The sequence below is a fragment of the Esox lucius genome, chromosome 24 (genome assembly GCF_011004845.1).
Source record: "Esox lucius isolate fEsoLuc1 chromosome 24, fEsoLuc1.pri, whole genome shotgun sequence".
NCBI classification, from domain to species: Eukaryota; Metazoa; Chordata; class Actinopteri; order Esociformes; family Esocidae; genus Esox; species Esox lucius.
The window spans coordinates 8187847-8211827 of NC_047592.1; the positions used below are offsets into that span (position 1 = coordinate 8187847).

General features: G+C 39.5%; 1 protein-coding gene across 1 annotated transcript; it reads right to left on the reverse strand.

The window, feature by feature from the left end:
- Positions 1 to 16422, reverse strand: LOC105022131 (probable chitinase 10). Its single transcript, XM_034290797.1, is given in 25 exon segments — positions 1 to 544; positions 659 to 791; positions 918 to 1034; positions 1360 to 1542; positions 2509 to 2632; positions 2717 to 2841; positions 3233 to 3398; positions 3843 to 3899; positions 3977 to 4181; positions 5802 to 5828; positions 5913 to 5948; positions 6683 to 6709; positions 6794 to 6881; positions 10220 to 10512; positions 10622 to 10754; positions 10864 to 10980; positions 11619 to 11801; positions 13893 to 14016; positions 14101 to 14225; positions 14618 to 14783; positions 15228 to 15284; positions 15362 to 15566; positions 15821 to 15847; positions 15934 to 15969; positions 16357 to 16422. Coding segments are annotated over 24 exon segments (3015 nt in total). The 5' UTR covers positions 15959 to 15969; positions 16357 to 16422; the 3' UTR covers positions 1 to 272.
- Between the last annotated feature and the right edge of the window lie 7559 nt (positions 16423 to 23981).

Consider the following 23981-nt stretch of genomic DNA (forward strand, 5'->3'; position numbering starts at 1 on the left):
TCACTGAAAAAAAAGTCCAGTCCAGGGGTCCCTCTCTTATTTTCTTATCCAATGAGTTCTGAGAAAGAGGTGAGAAGATGACCGAAGCACAACTAGATCTGGCTGCTAGAATTAAAATAACGTATAAGTTATTGTTTAATTGTGCCAACTTAAAATTATATTCTAGTAACTACGTGAAGTCACACATAAACATCACTATACTGTAATTTGCATAATACATTTTCCCAGCAGAGTTAGGCGTACGTCATTAACAGACAGGCCTTTAGGCAGCTCTAAGCCCAGTTGCAGCACTTGCAGTTGTCTTTGAATACCAGACCAGCGGGGCAGTTCTGGATCCAGGTGAATCCATTGGCACAGTGATAGAAAGATCAAGGGGCGTCTGCTTTCACATACAACCCATCAGCATTGCCTATACAGAAAGTACTGCCGGTGGTGGAGGGTGCGGATGGGCCTGGGTAGTTGGTGGTGATGGCCTTGGGTTTTCCCTTTGTTACGGCAGGTGCCCCTGTCTGTGGGGTGGGTGTATGTGGCAGGGTAGGTTGTTCTGGGGGAACAAAGGAAATGTAATGTGTCTAGCCGCAATAGCATCTGGCTACAAAAAAACAAAAACCTGTTCAGATGTAGTTGGACAGGTAAGACATTGCTGATATGTAATTACCAATGTTCAGGAGATTTTTCAGATGGCCAATCAGGGGATAGTTGCCCTGTCCACAAGACTGTCCAGAAAAGTCATCCAGGTCCAGGGACCAGACCATAGCCCCCCCAAAGCCTTTATTCTTTAGGTAACTGACCTAAGAAAGGAGGAGAAAGAAAATAACACGAGGATGGAGTTTGTATTTCTGTGTTTGATCCGAGTTTGTATTTTTGGAAATGTTTAATCCGTTTTGGGATTAGAACCAAAGAATACTGGTGCATACTTTGGCATCATAGCTGTAGGTGTTGTCAAATCCCACCCACTGATTTCCTTTAAAGGCGTAGGGAACCATTTGATCCTGAATCCACTGGACAGTTGCTGTTTGGAGGAATTTACAGATCTGGAGCAGGAGGGGCAACAGGTTAACTAACTTGAAAGGTTAACTATCAAACTATCAAAAAATTTACAGTTTAAGGTTTTTTAGGGAAATGGGGAGGGACTCCTGTCCTGGCATTAAAGGGGAAGCTTGTTACACCGTTGGGACAGAAGAGTTTTTAGTGGTCCATGCAGGAGCAATGTGGGTAGGGAGGTACATTTTAAACAGGGCCTGAATGTTCAGAAGGATGTTCCCCTTGCTTCTCTGTAGGCTGCTCATCTACCATAGTGTTATAGTTGATGCTAGCTCAAACATGACACTAGGTGAATATACAGTATGAGGAAAATACCTCATAATGAGACCAGACACCAGGGTCCCTGGTGAAAGATCCAGCTGCACCAGAACCGTTGGCTGGTGCTCCAAGCCCAGTATTTCCAGAGGAGAGCTGGAACGTACGACCATATGTGGGAAAGCTCATTATCAGCTTCTTAACAGGGGCTCCCTGGTCCCGCCAGTATGTCATGGCAAAGTCCTGGCAATTACAGAAACAGAAAACACAGAACCCTGAATTAGTGTTTCGTCCCTAAACTGGTCACCGTGTTTGTATGCTCTCATTTGCTACTTGTTTCTCTCTTCTTCTGTCATTATCTCAGATGTTTTCTGTTTGGCTCCATTTATTGGTTCCTTCGCCTGTCAGTCATTAGTCTGTCTGTTCATATGCCATCATGGTATAATCAGAGGCACACTCCTCTTGTTAAGCCACCTTTTTGGGTGTCACTCTGGCCCAATCAGAAATCAATTTCTCTCCATTCAAATTTGAACTGTTCCCCTTTGTTTAGGGAGAGACTGTAGGAGAGAGACTATGTCCTATTCACGGTGGGGTAAATGTTGTGCTTTTTTTCCTTTAGTTACCTATTTGTGCTTTGTTGTGTTTGAGAGATGTATATCTTTCACTGGTACAGTATTGTTATACATGTTGCCTGATGAGTTGGTGTGTGTCGGTCCTTTCAGCCTATGATTTTGTGTGTAACCTTTGCATTAACTTTGGATAACTTGTGAATAGCCCTGGAGAATGTCTAAACACGCATGGTAAGAATCTCGGTGGACCAATCTCTGTATTTTGTAGTTAAAGAGGCTGGCTGATTGAGTTGTAGGATAGGTCAGTTAGTGAGTTTAGACTTATTTCATTACGTTGGTCGCGTTCAGCCCCTTTTCCCATTTTACCACGTGTGTTTGGAGAAATTTAATTTAGTCTCCTGGTTGAATGACACAGTATTTTCTGTTGCGTCATCCCTGTTCTCATTGCCAGTTCCTTTTCAAATGTAATGGTCCAATGTGTGTAATGGTTTGTTGTTTCCCCATTTCATGGGAGACAGTAACAACTAGCTTTGCTGAAATGTGTGTAAACATTCTATTGACCTAAATCCAATGGAATTGTTATATTTAGACTAGAAGTGAGACATATATCTTCATATTTATGTAAAGGGCAGTTGCTCACTGTGTTTAAGTAAATATTGTCTCCTTTGTCTTGGGAACTGTTGTATAGAGGGCTGATGTGTCCTGTAAAGGTCTCCCAGGATCCATGGAAGTCATAGGTCATCACGTTAATAAAGTCCAGGTATCTAAAACAGAAGACAATTCTTACAAACTGAATCATTTTCATCCTAATATGGTTTATTTGTAAAATGAATAATATCCATATTTACTTTGCAATCTCTCCAATCTCATAGCCAGTATCAATAGTCCCTTTCCCAGCAGCCACTGCAGCTGTTAGCAGTAGTCTGGGACGGCTGGTTGCTTTGCCCTCAGCTACAAAGGCCTCCAGGAGTTCCTACATAAACAACAGATGTGTCTTAATGCAGCTCTGTACAGTTTGAAGATTTTGAGACATTTTCTGAATGCTCCCATAAAACATAGCATTTCTAAAACCTTAGCCAAGTCAATATATGAACGGTTAGTATTGGTTTATTAACAACTACCTTACACCAGACACTGCAGGGGAACAAACTAAACCAGTCTACCATAAATACAGAGGTATTTTATTAACAGAACCATATGACATCATGCTTTCTCAGGGGTGAGAGTTTCCCTCTGAGGAACTGATTATTCACCTGATTGTATAGGGTTTAATTGGACCCTCCACATAATGGTTTTGATACCTCTACCTTAACTAAACGTAGCTGTATATCCCACCTCAGCTCATCCCAAATATTAACCCTTACCTGGCACAACAATGTAAACCTCTGCTTGTCCTCTGGAGGGCTGCCACGAGACCCAGGGTACTCCCAGTGCAGATCTAACCCGTCAAAACCATACTTCGTCAGAAAACTGATTGCGGACTGGATGAAGGTTTGTCGATTTGCAGGTGTTGAAACCATGATGGTGAACCTAGGTAGAATCAGGAATGTTCAAATACTTAGGTTATCCTAGGTTTACTGAATGTACAATGAGGGTTAGTTTTAATCGTCTAACTCAGGTAAAGACTTTATATTTTTTGTGCAATAATTTTCTTCGTAATAAAACACATCTTGCCGGTATGATCAGTCATCTGTCTATTACAATCTGATCACATTTTTTACATTTTGAAGTAGGTTCAATCCCACCTGACGCAGAACTTCCTTTCCAACAGCTCTTACACTAAATGGGCATTGCCGAAATGTACAAATTGTCAGTTTTATATTGCCCAGGTGTACAAATATCAAAGTATTCAAGAAATCTATTTTTTTATTGCACTAGGCCTCACATCCATTTTATTTTAATCACTCTGTATAAAATGTTAAAAATACATACTGAATATATACCTGTGTTATTATAAGAAGTCAAATATCTTACTGTGCAGTGCCAAAGTTCCATCCACCAACAGCCAACAGTGTTTTGAGCTGAGGATTACTGATACAAAAATATACAATTATGGTTAGTAAACATTTACCAAAATTTCAAAATGTATTTGGATAGAAAATGCTAACCTGTTTTTAAGGCCATTGAAGGAACTGTAGAGGGTCTCATCATTCCATTCATAGGTGGTAAGTTGATTGGCAGAGTTGATAACGGAGAAGGCGTAGATCAGATGAGTACAGAGTTGAGGGTCGACATTCTCTGGCAGGAACTTCTCAGTTCCAGGTCTGTTCTGGGACCAGTTGGTAAAGTAGCAGACCAGTTGGTAGGTAGAACCTTATACAGGGACAGAATACATTGTTTATCACAGCTACTGCAGTGAAGCCTTGTTTCTTTGGGATCATTTGACAATGACTCAGTGTTTTTATTGGTAATGCTAAAAGTCAAAGTTCTCAAAGTCTTGGTAATGTCCTCTTCGTAACTTGTATAAAGCGCTCATAAGTTTGCATACCCTGGCAGACATTGTGAAATTTTGGCATTGATGTTGAAAATATGTCTGATCATGCAATTAATACATATTTTATTTAAGGATAGTGATCATATGAAGCCATTTATTATCATAATAGTTGTTTGGCTCCCTTTTAAATAAAAATTTTAGAGACATCACCCAAATGGCCCTGATCAAAAGTTTACATACCCTTGAATGTTTGGCCTTGTTACAGACACACAAGGTGACACACATGTGAAAATGGCAATTAAAGGTGAATTAACCACACCTGTGGCTTTTAAAATTGCAATTAGTGTCTGTGTATGCTCTCACATGGATGCACTGAGCAGGCTAGATACTGAGCCATCGGGAGCAGAAAAGAGCTGTCAAAAGACCTGTGCAACAAGGTAATGGAACTCCATAAAGATGGAAAAGGATATAAAAAGATTTCCAAAGCCTTGCAAATGCCAGTCAGTACTGTTCAATCACTTATTAAGAAGTGGAACATTCAGGGATCTCTTGATACTAATCCAAGGTCAGGTAGACCTAAAAAGATGTATGCCAAAACTGCCAGAAGAACTGTTCTGGATACAAAGAAAAACCCACAGGTAACCTCAGGAGAAATACAGGCCGTTCTGGAAGAAGACAGTGTGGTTGTTTTTATGGTCACAACCATAACCACTATGTTTGGAGAGTTGTCAACAAGGCCTATACGAACAAGGCCTGAAACTAATACTATCCCCACTGTGAAGCATGTTAGTGGCTCACTGATGGTTTGGGGGTGTGTGCTCTCAAGGCACAGGGAATCTTGTGAAAATATATGGCAAGATGAGTGCAGCATGTTATCAGAAAATACTGACAGACAATTTACATTCTTCTGCATGAAAGCTGCACATGGGACACTCTTGGACTTTCCAGCATGACAATGGCTTTAAGTATAAGGCCAAGTTGGTTACAGCAGAAAAAGTAGAAGGTTCTGGAGTGGCCATCACAGTCTCCTGACCTTAATATCATCAAGCCACTCTGGGGAGATCTCAAACCTGCGGTTCTTGCAAGACGACCAAAGACTTTGCATGACCTGGAGGCATTTTGCAGAGACGAATGGACAGCAATACGACCTGCAAACATTTGGGGTCTCATAGACAACTATTAAAAAAGACTGCACGCTGTCATTGATGCTAAAGGGGGCAATACACAGTATTAAGAATTGAGGGTATGTAGACTTTTGAACAGGGGTCTGTTTATTATTTTCTTTGTTGCCATAATTTGTTTTATGATTGTGCCATTCTGTTATGACCTACAGTTGAATATGAATCCCAAAAGAAAATGCCATAATGTGTCTTTACATCCAACAACATTTTCAGTTAAAAGATATAAACATTATTACGTTGGTGATGAATACTAAGCAACAACTCAATTAAAAACAAGAAAACACACAAAATCCCATAATGTGTTAAAGGTGTACTCACCCAACTGGCACAGCTCCAAAAACAGACCTTTAAGAGCACAGATTAACAGCCAATAAAGAGCAGAATCATTGAAATACACAATATATGTGAACATAATGAGGTTGGTTTTACCTGCAAATAAAGTGAGCTTGCTCATTGTGCTTGATTCTATGTTAGACAAATTAGACGAGAAACGCACATGAGATGTGAAATGAAAAGGATTTCCCATTTTTTCATCTAAATATTACACTAAATGAATCATTGCCTCCAAAATAATTTTATGGATTTCTCACGTAACTATACTATATACAGTTATATGGTGTATCAGACAATTACAGCACATTAAGTTATCAGACTCCTTAAGATAAACAAAATAACTACTGTTTAATTATTAGGCAATTCATGAAAGACCTGAGAATAAAATATCAGGTGTATTTTATAGAATTCTAGAAAAGCTGTGTATTAAAACACATCATTAGCATTAACAAGGTGTTACTAAAAAAGGCATGATCAGAGCGAGTGGAGAATATAGATATGAAGTCCAGACAGAGTTTACCTCACCATAACAGGAAATAGTAAAAAGACAGGGTTGTAGCAGAAGTAGATTGGTTTGTGAGGGAAGCTCAGTGTTTGCTCAGTTATATCACTTCCCCTTTTCTGTGAGGGGACAATTTAAAATAAATAAAATAAATGTGTTTTGCCTGCTCACTAATTTTTTCTTTACAAATGGTACATTACCAATTCTCCAAGGGTATGCAACCTTTTGAGCACAACTTTACATCCCACAACATTTTCAGTTAAAAGATATAAACATTATTATGTTGGTGATGAATACTAAGCGACAACTCAATTAAAAATAAGAAAACATACAAAATCCCATAATGTGTTAAAGGTGTACTCACCCAACTGGCACAGCTCCAAAAACCGACCTTTAAGAGCACAGATTAACAGCCAATGAAGAGCAGAATCATTGAAATACAGAATATATGTGAACACAATGAGGTTGGTTTTACCTGCAAATAAAGTGAGCTTGCTCATTGTGCTTGATTCTACGTTAGACAAATTAGACGAGAAACGCACATGAGATGTGAAATGAAAAGGCTTTCCCATTTTTTCATATTACTAAATATTACCCTAAATTAATCATTGCCTCCAAAATAATTTAATGGATTTCTCACATAACTATACTATATACAGTTATATCAGGTGTATTTAATAGAATTCTAGGAAAGCTTTGCATTAAAATGCATTATTGGCATTAACACGGTGTTACTAAAATAGGCATGATCAGAGCGAGTGGAGAATATAGATATGAAGTCCAGACAGAGTTTACCTCACCATAACGGGAACCAGTAAAAAGACAGGGCTGTAGCAGAAGTAGATTGGTTTGTGAGAGAAGCTCAGTGTTTGCTGAGTTATATACATTTCCCCTTTCTTTGAGTGGTCAATGTCTTGGAGGGGTTAAAGGGGCGGCCCCCCACCCAAAGCAAAACTTCGGCAAAATAGGCTCAAACGTTTGTGCTCCGTTTGTGCTGGTTTGTGCCGTTTACATTTTCTTTGTGCTGCTAGCATTTTATAGATATTAAATCATTTTTTACAGGCCTTTCAGAAGTTACTCGGCCCCTCAACATGTTCCAAATTTAACCAAATGTAGTCCTGTTCGGTTGTGCCAGTTTGTGCTGGTTTGTGCTGGTTTGTGCCAATAAAAGTTTTGTTAGTGCTGCATGGGTGTTTTTAATATTAGACATTTAATTATAGGCAATGACGTCTTTCAGCCTCTCTACATGCTTATTTATGGGCAGAATGTTTCTATTTTATTGTAACTTAAACAAATGACAAACTATGTAAATGGGGTGTTTTACCCCACTATTGGGGCTAAATGCCCCTCCCAATGGGGTAAAATTACCCTTTTTTTTACTCTCAATTAACGTGTATTCAACATTTAGGTGTCAAAATCATTCTGTCAATGTAATCTATACTAAAGAAAATAATTAGATCTTGATAGTAGTATATAAGTGAGTTAATACACAGGTATAAGGTTTTAGTCATGGTAAAAATACCTCAGCCTCTGCATCCTGTCTCTGACCTTCCTACTTGTCAGGCTATACTTTCTCACAGTCTGTATAGTACGAATAACAAGGGCAATGTTGCACATATTTCATCAGAGCTAAAAACGTGAGCAGCAGCGCCACCGTGCCATATATTCTCAAGTTCCCATGCTGGTGGATAAGGTCGCTCCCCGCTGGCTCCATTCTGGAGGTGTGGTATTCTGTCACAGGTGTGTTGAGGTGCGTGAATAAGGGAGCCAAACGCAGGGAGGTAGTTACTCTTCTTTCTTTCTTAATAACAAAAATGGCACGCGTAACAACAAGAGCGCAAAAGCGTGCAACAGCTTTCCAATTACCAACACCAAACATAGAACAATACCACACAAAGACGCCCAGAAACAAGGGAACTAATATAGGCAACTGGAGTGGAGAGCAACTGAGCAGCAACATCCAGGTTGGTGCCGTTAATAATCAAATAAGGGTCCCTTGCCTGATAGCACTCTAGCGACTCCGTGTGGCGGCTTGGGTGGCGTTAAGGTACAGTTGTTTTTGTGACTTCTGTTGCTTCTGTTGCTTCCGGTACTTTTAAATTGGCCCAAAAGACTGTATTCCTGCTATTCAAAACATAAATGTACTCTGCAGGCAGATTCACATGAATCTAACAGACACAAAAAATTGCTAACACAAACACACAAGGAACTATGGATACAATAATGTGATAATGTCACGCTTGTTTTGCCTCAGAAACAGCTGAAGTTATAAAAGAAAATAGTGGGCTACAGTATGTCCAAGACTGGACTAAGGACGATCAGTTGGCCCCGGCGTTGTTAACAAGGGAAAGGTTGATCTCCAGTTGCCTACAGCAAGTGAACACAGAAAACCCTCAACAATGTGGATGTCATAACCCAGCAAGAACCAATTTGAACTCTTCTTCTCTAAGAACTCCCCAGGACCTGGACATTTTTATCAAAATTTGAAAACATTCAAAATGTGTGATAATAAGAATTAACCACAGCAAATCATGATAGTTTTGACCACTGAAAATATATCTGGGAAATGTAACGTCTACCACAGACAGTAAAGTTTGTCAAAATATTTGGACGTTTCTTTGGCGATAACTTAATCTAAATGAAAAAGCTTGAACCTTATTCAAGTGGCACAAAGCCAAGAATCAACCTTCAAGAACTCCAAATTACAGTGAATAATGAGCAGGTGCACTGCTATGTGAACATATTGAGATTTTTTTTGTCTGCAAGAGAAGTGAGTTTGTTCACTGTGTTTGCTTCTAAGCTAGACAGACCTATTTATTTATGTACAAAAAAGATGAACAGAAATGTTAAATGACAATTATTTCCTTGCTTTATTCATAATTAGTTTTATTGAATTTTCTGTATTTATGGTATATATTGTTTTTATATTGTTTATATATTGTCAACTCCAACATGCGTTAGAGAAATAGGTTTTTCAAGTTCTAATAATTAAATATACAATCCAGCAATATATGAAGATCATACATTAACATAAATTATTTGTATTTAAGGCAAAGCTATACATGACAAGAAATTACTGGAATTAAAAACAAAGCATTATTCAACTAGGAATAATGAGAGACAGAGGATGCACACATTTCTGGATGTGAGAATGACATGGAAACAGCACCCAAAAACCTGGCTAAATAATAACCTCTGATATAAAACATACTGTGTATTGTAAAAGTGTACCAAAAGGCTATATCATACCTGTCTCCCACTGGGGCAGGCAGCTCACTCATCACAAATCCTTGGTGTTGAAATTATTTTAATTAATATACTTAAATATAGGCTTCATATTTATGTGTACAAAGCTATGTGATTTGGAATGTTATTGTTGCAGAAATGTAATGGTTACTGTTGTCCATTCAGAATGAGGGGAAAAAAAACTGGTATTGAAAATATAAATATAATATTACTGAGGATAATAGCAAACAACATTCCCACTCTCATCTGCCATGTCTTTAACCTGAGCCTACATAAACTTTTTATGCTGTTATTTTGTTCTAATGATCTCGAGTACCACATGCTTGACTCCTCAAAAGCTCAAAAGTCCAGGGGTCCCTCTCTTATTTTCTTATCCAATGAGTTCTGAGAAAGAGGTGAGAAGATGACCGAAGCACAACTAGATCTGGCTGCTAGACATAACAAAACGTTGTTAATCATATGTGACATTTAAAATAACGTATAAGTTATTGTTTCATTGTGCCAACTTAAAATTATATTCTAGTAATTACGTGAAGCTGCAAGAAAACCTTTATTTTCACACATAGACATCAATATACTGCAATTTGCATAATACATTTTCCCAGCAGAGTTAGGCGTACGTCATTAACAGACAGGCCTTTAGGCAGCTCTAAACCCAGTTACAGCACTTGCAGTTGTCTTTGAATACCAGACCAGCGGGGCAGTTCTGGATCCAGGTGAAGCCATTGGCACAGTGATAGAAAGAACCAGGGGCGTCTGCTTTCACATACAACCCATCAGCATTGCCGGCACAGAAACTGCTGCCGGCCACATGGGTGGTGGTGGTGGTGGTTGTGGTGGAGGGTGCGGAGGGGCCTGGGTAGTTGGTGGTGTTGGCCTTGGGTGTTGCCTTTGTTTCGGGAGGTGCCCCTGTCTGTGGGGTGGGTGTAGGTGGCAGGCTAGGTTGTTCTGGGGGAACAAAGGAAATGTAATGTGTCAAGCCGCAATAGCATCTGGCTACAAAGAAACGTGTTTAGATGTAGTTGGACAGGTACGAAATTGTTGATAGGGGATTTACCAGTGTTCAGGAGATTTTTCAGATGGCCAATCAGGGGATAGTTGCCCTGTCCACAAGACTGTCCAGAAAAGTCATCCAGGTCCAGGGACCAGACCATAGCCCCTCCAAAGCCTTTATTCTTTAGATAACTGACCTGAAAAATAAATAAGAAAAATAAATAACAGGAGGATTGAGATGGTATTTCTTTGTTGTGAAAGTATTTTTGGAAATGTCTGATCCACCACTTTAATACTGGTGCATACTTTGACATCATAGCTGTTGGTGTTGTCAAATCCCACCCACTGATTTCCTTTAAAGGCATAGGGAACCATTTGGTCCTGAATCCACTGGACAGTTGCTCCTTGGAGGAAGGGACAGATCTGGAGCAGGAGGGGCAACAGGTTAACTAACTTGAAAGGTTAACTATCAATATGATAAAGTCAGAGCTATGGTGTAATTGAGTGTTAGCATTAAAAACAAATGATCATTTAACAGACGCTCATAGAAGAGCAACTTCCAGTTAGTGTGTTAAGCTTAAAATAGTTTGATGGTACAACCATAAGCTAGTAAGGAAGATTAAAGTTACTAACAAAGTTGTAAGTGCTAACAAAGGAAACGGGCAGGGACTCTCCTGTCCTGGCTTTAAGGGGACACATTACACCATTGGGACAGAAGAGTTTTTAGTGGTCTGTGCAGGAGCAGTGTGAGTAGGGATGTGACTATTTAAACATGTTGAGAGGGATGTTCTCCTTGCTGCTCTGTAGGCATGTACCATAGGGTTGTAGTTGATGCTAGCTCAAACATGACACCAGGTGATAATACCTCATAATAAGACCAGAAACCAGGTGAATATACAGTACGATGATAATACCTCATAATAAGACCAGAAACCAGGTGAATATACAGTACGATGATAATACCTCATGATAAGACCAGAAACCAGGTGAATATACAGTACGATGATAATACCTCATAATAAGACCAGAAACCAGGTGAATATACAGTACGATGATAATACCTCATAATAAGACCAGAAACCAGCCTCCCTGGTGAAAAGTCCAGCTGCACCAGGACCATTGGCTGCTGCTCCGACCCCAGTCTTTCCAGAGGAGAGCTGGAACGTACGACCATATGTGGGAAAGCCCATTATCAGCTTCTCAACAGGGGCTCCCTGGTCCCGCCAGTATGTCATGGCAAAGTCCTGGCAATTACAGAAACAGAAAACACAGAACCCTAAATTAGTGTTTCTAAACGGGTCACTGTGTCTCTCTTCTGTCATTGTCTCAGGTGTTCCTGATTCGCTACTTGTTTCTCTCTCTGTCATTCTCTCAGGTGTTCCTGATTCGCTCCTTTGATTGGTTCCTTTCCCTGTCAGTCATCATTAGTCCCTGTCAGTCATCATTAGTCCATCTGTTCTTGTGGCGTCATGGTCTAATCTGAGGCTAAGTCCCCTCATTAGGACCAATGTTCCTGTTTCACAGTGGCCCAATCAGAAAAGTCTTCCGCTCGTTTTAAATGGGTGAATTGTTACGCTTTGTTTGGGGAGAGATTGTAGGAGAGTGAGAGTATTTATAAATGTTGTGTTGTTTTTCCTTCTGTTACCTAATTGTGTTTTGTTATGTTTGAGAGATTTACATATCTTTCACTGGTGCAGTCCTGTTATTTATGTTGCCTGATGAGTTGGTGTGTGTCGGTCCTTTGAGCCTATGAGTTTATGTGTAATCTGAGTAGTCCCCGAGCATTACCTGTGTGTAACCTGTGTTACACACAGGTAAAAACATCCCGTTTGCCACACAACATTTTGTTTCCGTCATCCCTGTTCTCACTGCACGTTCCTTTTCAAGTGTAACGGTCCGGTGTGTGTAATAGTGTGTGGTTTCCCCCATTTCCTGGGAGCCAGTAACAACTGGTGTTGCAAACATTTGTGTAGACATCAGGGTTGCACGATATAGAAAATAAAAAACAGAGGATGTCTTCAGAAAGAGCTTTGGCTATCAACCTGACAGTCTGTATCCTTCATTCTACAATGAAAATGTATGAAAACTATGAAAATGTTTATATTTCGGAACAGGTTGCTAGGTAATAATATGTAACAGTAATAGTATAGCAATAGCAACAGTAGTAAAATAGAATGGGCAATTGGGCATAACTGCAAGATGCGGTCTGTGGCCAAAGCACTGCAATCTGGTCCACTTGTTCAGGTGCAGCCTTCACCATGTTTGCAGCATTGTCTGTTGTAATACAGACTAGACGACTCTCATCTAGGCCTCAATCAGCTAAAGCTTCTCTCATCCCTGTTACAATGTTCTCACTTGTGTGATCCTCTGGGAAAAATGCAGTTTGCAAACAGCGACTTTTCAGGTGGAAGACCTCATTAATAAAGCGCACGGTCAGACTTATGTAAGGCTCTGTTGTCTGGTTGGACCACAAGTCTGTTGTTGCTGTATAATATTCCACTTGTGACAGCTCTGTTTTAACTTGTGCCTTATATTTCTCATACAGCTCTGGGATGGCAACTTGAGGAAAATAGTTGCATGATGGCATCACATACTGCTTGTCAAGCGACCGGATCATGTTTTTAAAACCCTCTTTGGTAACCGTGTTAATTGGTATCATGTCTTTGGCAACGTGACATTTTATTGAATCTGTGATTTTTTTTCTGCCGTTTGGAACCTTTCTTGTATGGAGTTTTTGCTTTGGACGGCATTGAGATGCCTTGCACTCGTCATACGAAGATTAGTGGTGCCGCCTTAAATTATCAAACAAATTGGTCGTGTAGTGGCAACAATTGCAAGGCACTCTCGACAAAGTACCTGTTTTTAATCAACATCATCCAATATTTCCTTATAATTGACGATGCATTTCTTTTTGCGACCAAATTCTCAATTTCTGCCTTTTTTGCCTGTTTCTCGCTCATCATTTCGTCACGCTCAAGCAGACCCTGCATGTCAACCACGTGCAGCAACAAACACCGTCTTTAAAATAATAATTATTATAATTAACTGTGGATCCAATAACCCATAAATCTGAGTAAATTACCTTATATCAGACAGATATAATGCTAGTTTTCCATTTGAAAAACATATACATTGTAGACTGATATGTTTACCTTACTAAATCGCACGTTCTGAGATGTGTCCATTGCGGTTGCGTACATTGCAATGTTGATGCTGAAACGATATATCGTGCAGCCCTAGTAGACATTCCATTGACCTAAATCCAATGGTATTTTTACATGTATACTAGAAGTGTGACGTAAGGCTTCATATTTCTGTAAGGGGCAGTTGCTCACTGTGTTGAAGTAAATATTGTCTCCTTTGTCTTGGGAACCATTGTATAGAGGGCTGTTGTGTCCTGTAAAGGTCTCCCAGGATCCATGGAAGTCATAGGTCATCACGTTAATGAAGTCCAGGTATCTAAAACAGAAGACAATTCTTACAAATTGAATCATTTTCATCCTAATATGGTTTATTTGTAAAATGAAGAATATCCATATTTACTTTGCAATCTCTCCAATCTCATAACCAGTATCAATAGTCCCTTTCCCAGCAGCCACTGCAGCTGTGAGCAGTAGTCTGGGACGGCTGGTTGCTTTGCCCTCAGCTACAAAGGCCTCCAGGAGCTCCTAAATAAACAACAGATGTGTCTTAATGCAGCTCTGTACAGTTTGAAGATTTTGAGACATTTTCTGAATGCTCCCATAAAACATAGCATTTCTAAAACCTTAGCCAAGTCAATATATAAACGGTTAGTATTGCTTTATTAACAACTACCTTACACCAGACACTGCAGGGGAACAAACTAAACCAGTCTACCATAAATACAGAGGTATTTTATTAACAAAACCATATGACATCATGCTTTCTCAGGGGTGAGAGTTTCCCTCTGAGGAACTGATTATTCACCTGATTGTATAGGGTTTAATTGGACCCTCCACATAATGGTTTTGATACCTCTACCTTAACTAAACGTAGCTTTACATCCACACCTCAGGTCATCCCAAATATTAACCCTTACCTGGCACAACAATGTAAATCTCTGCTTGTCCTCTGGAGGGCTGCCACGAGACCCAGGGTACTCCCAGTCCAGATCCAACCCATCAAAACCATACTTCCGCAGAAAACTGATTGAGGACTGGATGAACGTTTGTCGATTTGCAGGCGTTGATACCATGTTGGTGAACCTAGGTAGAATCATGGACGCTCAAATATATAGGTTAACCCAGGTTTACTGAATGTACAATGAGGGTTAGTGTTAATCGTCTAACTCAGGTAAAGACTTTATATTTTTTGTGCAATAATTTTCTTCGTAATAAAACAAATCTTGCCGGTATGATCAGTCATCTGTCTATTACAATCTGATCACATTTTTTACATTTTGAAGTAGGTTCAATCCCACCTGACGCAGAACTTCCTTTCCAACAGCTCTTACACTAAATGGGCATTGCCGAAATGTACAAATTGTCAGTTTTATATTGCCCAGGTGTACAAATATCAAAGTATTCAAGAAATCTATTTTTTTATTGTACTAGGCCTCACATCCATTTTATTTTAATCACTCTGTATAAAATGTTAAAAATACATACTGAATATATACCTGTGTTATTATAAGAAGTCAAATATCTTACTGTGCAGTGCCAAAGTTCCATCCACCAACAGCCAACAGTGTTTTGAGCTGAGGATTACTGATACAAAAATATACAATTATGGTTAGTAAACATTTACCAAAATTTCAAAATGTATTTGGAAAAAAAATGCTAACCTGTTTTTAAGGCCATTGAAGGAACTGTAGAGGGTCTCATCATTCCATTCATAGGTGGTAAGTTGATTGGCAGAGTTGATAACGGAGAAGGCATAGATCAGATGAGTACATAGTTGAGGGTCAACATTCTCTGGCAGGAACTTCTCAGCTCCAGGTCTGTACTGGGACCAGTTGGTAAAGTAGCAGACCAGTTGATAGGTAGAACCTTATACAGGGACAGAATACATTGTTTATCACAGCTACTACAGTGAAGCTTTGTTACTTTGGGATCATTTGACAAGTTTTTGTTGGTAATGCTAAAAGTCAAAGTTCTCAAATTCTTGTAGTATCCTTCTAATAACATACATCACACAACACTTTCAGTTAAAAGATACAAACACAAGTATGTTGGTGATGAATACTAAGCGACAATACATGTAAAAATAAGAAAACACACAAAATGTAGTCATGTGTACTCACCCAAATGGCACAGACCCAGGAACAGACCTTGTAGAGCACATAATGAAGGTTAATAAAGAGATAAGAATCACAAAAGTACATAATATATGTGAACATATTGAGATTGTTTTTACCTGCAAATAAAGTGATCTTGCTCATTGTGCTTGATTCTATGTTAGACAGATAAGACCACAAACATACGTGAGATGTGAAATGACAATTATTTCCCAATATTTATTTTCATTAATCATCACCTCCAAAATATTTTTCATGGATTCCTCACATAACTATACTATATATAGTTATATGGAGTACGAGACCAGAACAGCACATTATGTTATCAGACACCACAATATAAAACAAAATAACTATTGTTTGCTTAAAGGTGCAAGCATTTAAAGCAAGATCTGAGAATAAAATATAAGGTGTATTTAATAGCATTCTAGCAAAGCTGTGCATTAAAACACATTATTGGCATTAACAAGGTGTTACTAAAATAGGCATAATCAGAGAGAGGGGAAAATACAGATAGGAAGTTCAGAGAGAGTTTAACTCACCACAACAGGAACCAGTAAAGAAGAACACAGGGCTGTAGCAGTTTGGTTTGTGAGGGAAGTTCAGTGTCTATTCAGTTATATGCATTTTCTCCTTGCTTTGATTGGTCAATGTCTTGGAGGAGTGAAATGGGCAGGGCATTTTGTATGAATTAAGAACAGTCCAAGGAAAATAAAATCTAAAAAAAAGATGCGAAAGGTTTTGGTGAAAGTTAACATTTGAGGTTTAAAAAAAATAAATAATTAATTAAGTGTGTTAATAGTAAAAAAAATGCATTGCAATATTATTAATTTAAAGAATGGTATCCACAATACTCCACAAAAATTGTTTTACTTAACACTGCATAATCCCTCTTGAAATTGTTTACAGATAAACACATGCTTTAAAGCCACAAAGTTTTGTCTCTGCTTCATTGCAAAAAAAAATTGAATTCAAGGATTTTAGCTTAAGAGCGGGAACAACAAAACTCTTACTGGTATTCCTAAATCCCCCTCTATATTTTGACCTACTTGTCAGGCGATATTGTACTGGATTATTGTAAACATGTTTAAATTGGGTTGTTAAATGTAAAATGTCAAGTACAAAGTCACAAATCTAATCAGAAATTCTTTCTCTTCCACTCATCTCCTCTTATTTGCACATTTCCTCAGATTTTACTTCTGTCTCTGATGTTGTCATCTTTTGTTCTAAAATAATACATACAGGTTAGGGTAAAATTTATTCCTTCTGGCGCCAAATATTTTTGTGTTTACGATTCATAGATAAATGTTTTAGCGTGTTGGCGATGGTGGAAAAATGGTAAAAACAAGGGCGTGCCAATAATTTTCAACTATACAAAATATCTCTCACTGAGCCAACGTGTTAGCGCAAAATAATACATTGTAGTTTAAGGATTTAATACAACTGCACTTTTCCTCATGGATGGAGCATATTTTTGGTGTGTGACATCTCTGACATTGCGACATTGGGTCAGACCTCCAGTGATTCACCTCAGAAGAGGAAGCACCTCACATGTCACATTGTGTACACATGCAGCAAAGGAGAATCAGGGTAAGGTCAACACGTCTTGTTGTCAAGGTGGAAAGACTGTTAACCTTCTCGAAAAAAACGCATGTTCAGTGGTTCGGGGTGTGTGTTACTTCTAAAATGAAGGAGTGAGGACATTTACCAGTTTGTTTGAAAAGCGGGCAGTGGACAAACCCGTTCAATAGAATCACTACAATGGCAATCATAAAAAGGTTTTTGCTTTGTCCTTATGGGGTATGGAGTGACAGTTTGTGTTAATATTCAATTCATTTATTGATTCAAGTCTGAGCTTTTGTTTTCAAGTTCTCATCATCAACGTAATCCATGTTGGCAACCTCTACCATTCCTTTTTTTTCTTTTTTTAGCCCAACCCTAGGAATGAATCATAGACCTACAGAAAATCCAAGGTCATTTGAGTGAAATATTTTGAGACTAGACACCTCGGTACCACACGTTTACAATTACAGTTACAAACAAGGGCAGTGGTGCTCTCCAGTTACCCATGTAACTGCTCAACAGTTACCCATGTAACTGCTCTCCAGTTACCCATGTAACTGCTCTCCAGTTACCCATGTAACTGCTCTCCAGTTACCCATGTAACTGCTCAACAGTTACCCATGTAACTGCTCAACAGTTACCCATGTAACTGCTCTCCAGTTACCCATGTAACTGCTCTCCAGTTACCCATGTATCTGCTCTCCAGTTACCCATGTAACTGCTCTCCAGTTAACCATTGAACTGTTCTCCAGTTACCCATGTAACTGCTCCCCAGTTACCCATTGTTCATGTCATATCCTCGACATGACGATGCAAAACATGACATGGTTCTGCGGAAAAGAAAATAAGTTATGGTCACAGAGGGAAGGATACAGAAAGAATCCAGACTGTAAGAGGAGACGATGTGAGGACTCAAGGAAATCCATGAATAAAAGATTTGCCCACTTCCCCCCAAGTGTTAGACATATTTAGGTCATTAACAGATATTACTTGAGGCAGCTCTAAGCCCAGTTGCAGCACTTTCAGTTGTCTTTGAATACCAGACCAGAGGGGCAGTTCAGGATCCAGGTGAAGCCATTACCACAATTAAAAAAACAGGGGTATCTGCTTTCACAAATATACATGTTTGTATTTGTACAGGTGAGACATTGTTGATGTGGGATATACCAATGTTAAGCAGATTTTTCAGATGGCCAATCAGGGGATAGTTGCCCTGTCGACAAGACTGTCCAAAAAAGTAATCCGGGTCCCGGGACCAAACCATAGCCCCTCCAAAGCCTAGTCCTGCACGAATTAGGTCATTTGATGTTAGCCTAGCATTACTAAACTGAAAAGTCATATGACGACACAAATTTGAACCAGTGACATTTTGCAGTCCATCCCAACTCTAACTTTTTTACCATCTCTTTTTTTTTTTTTACAATTCTGCCTTTACTTGACAGAAGATGACCCTGAGTTTGTGAATACAAAGACATCCATTTGCATGTAGCCACATGTACTGGCTGCCTTTGTATTATTCAGTACTTAAAATACCACAAGGTCCGAAATTCCTAGAGAATACCTGGTAGCAAAAGTATTTTTGATCACGCCTGTGTAGTGGTCTGTGCCTCGTTAATTACTAGCAAACACAAAAAGTAGTGATCATTCACGGTTTCCTTTCAAGATCAAATGCAAACATTGGTGTTCTGTACATTACCTTGAAAATAATGGAGGACAAGTACCTTGCAGAGTTTTTCCAGCTTATACCGACAAACAACAATAACACGCAAAACCCAGTCCTAGAGATCTCGTAACGAAGGGGCGCTAAAGGCAGAATTAGAATTTAGAATTTGATAATATAAGATGACACCTCAACTCGCTTTCATTAACTGAAGCGTTGTCCCTCAGACTCTAAGCCTTGCTCTTTAGTGCAGTGTTGGAACTCTCTAAAGCATCCAGCTTCTTCATCACAGCCGCCTTGGTCTCAAGGGCAGTTTGTGTGGGGGACAAATATCAGAAAAATCACTGTACTATGTATTATGTATTGTGTCCAAACATTAAATTAAAAGATGTATTCTGGGTCTTTTGGCCACTGGCTGTAAAAGTGTCACCGTCGAGCCAAAGTGTGTGCTATGTCACAGTACAGTGGATATAACATCCCTGTTAAAATGCCAGGTTCTTGTGATGTAAAAGAATGAGACAAAGATAAATCATGTCAGAACTTTTTCCACCTTTAATGTGACCTATAATGTGAACAATTCAATTGAAAAAAAAACTGAAATCTGGGGGGGGGGTTATAAAAATAAAGCTACTGCCTCATAACTCACCCAACATTTTTCCTTTTCCAGGGTTGCCTTCTAAAATAAATTATGTAAAAATCTTGCACTCAAATTAACGACGATAAGTGAAATTAATTGACAGCCCCGAAGACAAAAGGCAGCCCCGTCCAACCCTTGAGGTTTGACATTCTTTTATAATAATTTTTTGCTAAAATTACAAGATTACGTCTGTCATGGAAGAGGTTCCTGAGATATTTTCCTGGACACAGGGGAGCCTTGGAGGCAAAAAGGTTAATAATCAAACAGATTCATGCTTCTTGATTAATGCCTCTTAGGAGAAATACAGGTCTTTTCTGTCTGGTTTCTGAGTTCTTCTACTGATAGAGTACATGAAAACATACCCAAAGTGGAATTGAAGGCAGGAGCAGGGCTGAGGAGGACAGAATGGACCCTTGTCGGACTAAAAGGCCAAATTATGAGCAGGCAACGCCAGCGTTCACATACAATGGTGCTCATATGTTTGTATACCCTGGCAGAAATTGTGAATGTTGGGATTGATTTTGAAAAAATAGTTGTCACATAGTTGTTTGGCTCCTTTTTAAATCATAATGATCACAGAAGTCACCCAAATGGTACTGATGAAATGTTGAAATACCCTTGAATGTTTGGCCTTGTTACAGACACACAAGGTGACACACACAGGTGAAAATGGCAATTAAAAGGTGAATTTCTCACACCTGTGGATTTTTTAATTGCAATTAGTATATGTGTATAAATAGTCAATGAGTTTGTTAGCTCTCATGTGGATGGACTGAGCAGGCTAGATACTGAGCCATGAGGAGCAGAAACTAACTATCAAAAGACCTGCAAAACAAGGTAATGGAACTTTATAAAGATGGAAATGGATATATAAAGATATCAAAAGCCTTGCAAATGCCAGTCAGTACTTTTCAATCACTTATTAAGAAGTGGAAAATTCTGTGATCTCTTGACACCAAGCCAAGGTCAGGTAAACCAAGAAAGATTTCAGCCAAAACTGCCAGAAGAATTGTTTGGGATACAAAGAAAAACCCACAGGTTACCTCAGGAGAAATACAGGCTGCTCTGGAAAAAGAAGGTGTGGTTTTTTCAAGGAGAACAATAAGACGTAACTTGAATTTTTTTTTGCTGCATGGTCGAATTGCCCAATGCCACAAAAAAGCCTGGTTAAAATATGCCTGACAACAGCTTGACACGCCTCACAGCTTCTGGCACACTGTAATTTGGAGTGACGAGACCAAAATAGAGCTTTATGGTCACAACCATAAGCGCTATGTTTGGAGAGAGGTCAACAAGACCTATAGTGAACAGTATACCATCCCCACTGTGAAACATGGTGGTGGCTCACTGATGTTTTGGGAGTGTGTGAGCTCTAAAGTTACGGGGAATCTTATGAGAATTTATGGCAAGATGAATGCAGCATGTTATCAGAAATTACTGGCAGACAATTTGCATTATTCTGCACGAAAGCTGTGCATGGGACGCTCTTGGACTTTCCATCACGACAATGACCCTAAGCACAAGGCCAAGTTGACCCTCCAGTGGTTACAGCAGAAAGAAGTGAAGGTTCTGGAGTGGCCATCACAGTCTCCTGACCTTAATATCATTGAGCCCCTCTGGGGAAATCTCAAACGTGCGGTTCATCCAGGACAACCAAAGACTTTGCATGACCTGGAGGCATTTTGCCAAGACGAATCGGCAGCTACACAACCTGCAAGAATTTGAGACCTCATAGACAACTATTACAAAAGACTGCACGCTGTCATTGATGCTAAATGGGGCAATACACAGTATAAGAACCAAGGGGATGAAGACTTTTGATCAGGGGTCAGTAATTTTTTCTTTGTTGTCAAGTTTTGTTTTATGATTGTGCCATTCTGTTATGACCTACAGTTGAATGTGAATCCCTTAAGAATTAAATGATGTGTTTTGCCTGCTCACTCTTTACAAATGGTACATATTACCATATCTCCATGGGTATGCAACATTTTTAGCACAACTGTAAAACCTGTTTCAATTACACCAAAAGAGAATTGTTTCTCCTCAGATGCTTAAAATGTATTAAAATAAACAACATTTACAAAAGACAAGACATTCTTTGTGTTTTTTTCTACAGTGGTGTTGGGAGACCTAGAGGGCAATGTGTATTCACAGGGAGAGGTCAGTCGCGATGAGTAAAGGGTTAATATTTCAAAATAATAAAACAGGTTTTAATTTAGGCAGTTGCCACCGTTCTTTTCTTGTTCGTGAAATGGAGTAATTTCGCGTGAGCAATGTCCATTCGATCAATTCTTTCAAACAGTGTCCTGTATCAAATACTCAATATGCCTAATGAATTAGTGATCATTGAGAGAGAAGCTCCTCATGTGGCAGCATAGGCAGAAAACATATCCCTGAAGGGGATTCGAGCTTCAACTGGAAGCCGATGTAAAGTGCGTGGACACGGGGTGACGTGGGAGAACTGGGGAATGTTGAACACCGGGTGTACCACTGCATTCTGAATGAGTGGCGGGGCTTTGGTTGCACACTGCCGGGAGACCCACCAAGAGGGAGTGGCAGTAATCCAGACGTAAGACGAGCAGAAAGGCTGTTTCCTGAGTGACACTTCATGACAGTCTGAAAGTGGTGATGTTTTGACAAGCATTCTGCATAAATATTCCAAAACAGGCATAAAATGAGATATTGCAGTACACAACAACATACATTCTAAAAGTCATACCCCTCATAAGTAATGTTGGACGCAGGAGATTTAGTTTAGTTACTTTCAGTGATTCAAACTACAGGCTCCCATACTGTTATCATGGTATTTACTGTCCAGGTAAATGGACAGTGCCATCTAGTGGATGGAAATCAATACAGCAATGTGTTTTTTCCCAAGAAAATTATCTATGGGACACTTACGCATTGTGTGCAGGCCTTTAGTGGGTGACAGAGTGGAATGAGGAAAGAGCACAGGTTGAGGCGGTAGTTCAAAATAGGGTGAGCTTTTCATCCCAATTATCGAAAAACATTGGAGACCTGCACACGCTGTTGTTATTTACAGCTGAGATGGACAGTAACAGTTATCTGATATTACATCTAAAACAGGTTCCTGCACCGGACTCAAACAGGACACTGAAGTACACCAATTAACACCAGCACAGGTCTAGTAGGTAGTGTCGGCACGTACTGAGTAAAACCCCATCCACAGCACGGGGATCATTTTGATACAGGATATATATAAGATACGGAAGATATTTTCTAATTATCTAAAGTATTAACAACATTTAGTATTACCAACTGAGCCTTTCTGAGTCTTACCTTCTATTCTTGTGTGATGTGTATACTTTTGCTTTAAACCAGATGTGTTATAGGCAGGGGTTAACTGGGGAGGTGGGGGAGCCCAACATTTTTGTGGGGGAGCCCAACATTTTTGTGGGGGAGCCCAACATTTTTGTGGGGGAGCCCAACATTTTTGTGGAGGGAGCCCAACATTTTTGTGGGGGAGCCCAACATTTTTGTGGGGGAGCCCAACATTTTTGTGGGGGAGCCCAACATTTTTGTGGGGGAGCCCAACATTTTTTTAGGCCCTATGTGCAGGAGCTCATCTCCTGCTGGCTCCCGCCAAGTTTAACCCTTGATTACATGGCAGTTGTTTCGACTAACTGAATTGAGAACAACTATTCTTTCATCAGTTTTTTTCTTGGCCAATGTTGAAAGAAAATACTTGGTAACAGGCAGCACCGGAGAATTCTGCTAACCCAAAACCAGATGCCAACGACAGTGTTTATTTTCTGGGGCAACAATAAGGAGAACAGACAAGAATTCTAGAGTACTAGTGGACGCTTGTATCGGGGTTGGCTATGTGTGATCATGCAATAGGTGAAAATAGCCTCCTGGAAATTCATCAGTTATAACCACGAACGATAACATGATCAGTGCTTTGTGTCCATTGTCTTTTTTCCATGCGTGTTTTTTTGTATATCACTGTATATTTTGTACACGAGGTGACCCAAATTCACAGTGCCTGGTCACCGTGGTCTGCTCCTGGGTAAGTATGCCAGCCCTTCCTTTGTGAATTAGCTGTGAATAATAACTTCACATTACTGTTGGCATCAGTGTACAGGCAGAGAAGTACTTCTCTACCTAAAAACATTTTGAATGTCCAGACCCCAAAAGGTAAAGATACACATATGCATACTTGTAGGTTATAGGCCAATATTATTCTCAATTGACCTTAGTGATTGCCAATGCAGTTGTGTACATTTTTCAATATAAGCATATTGTTCCAGCAAAGCCATATTGTTCCAGCAAAGCCATATTGTTCC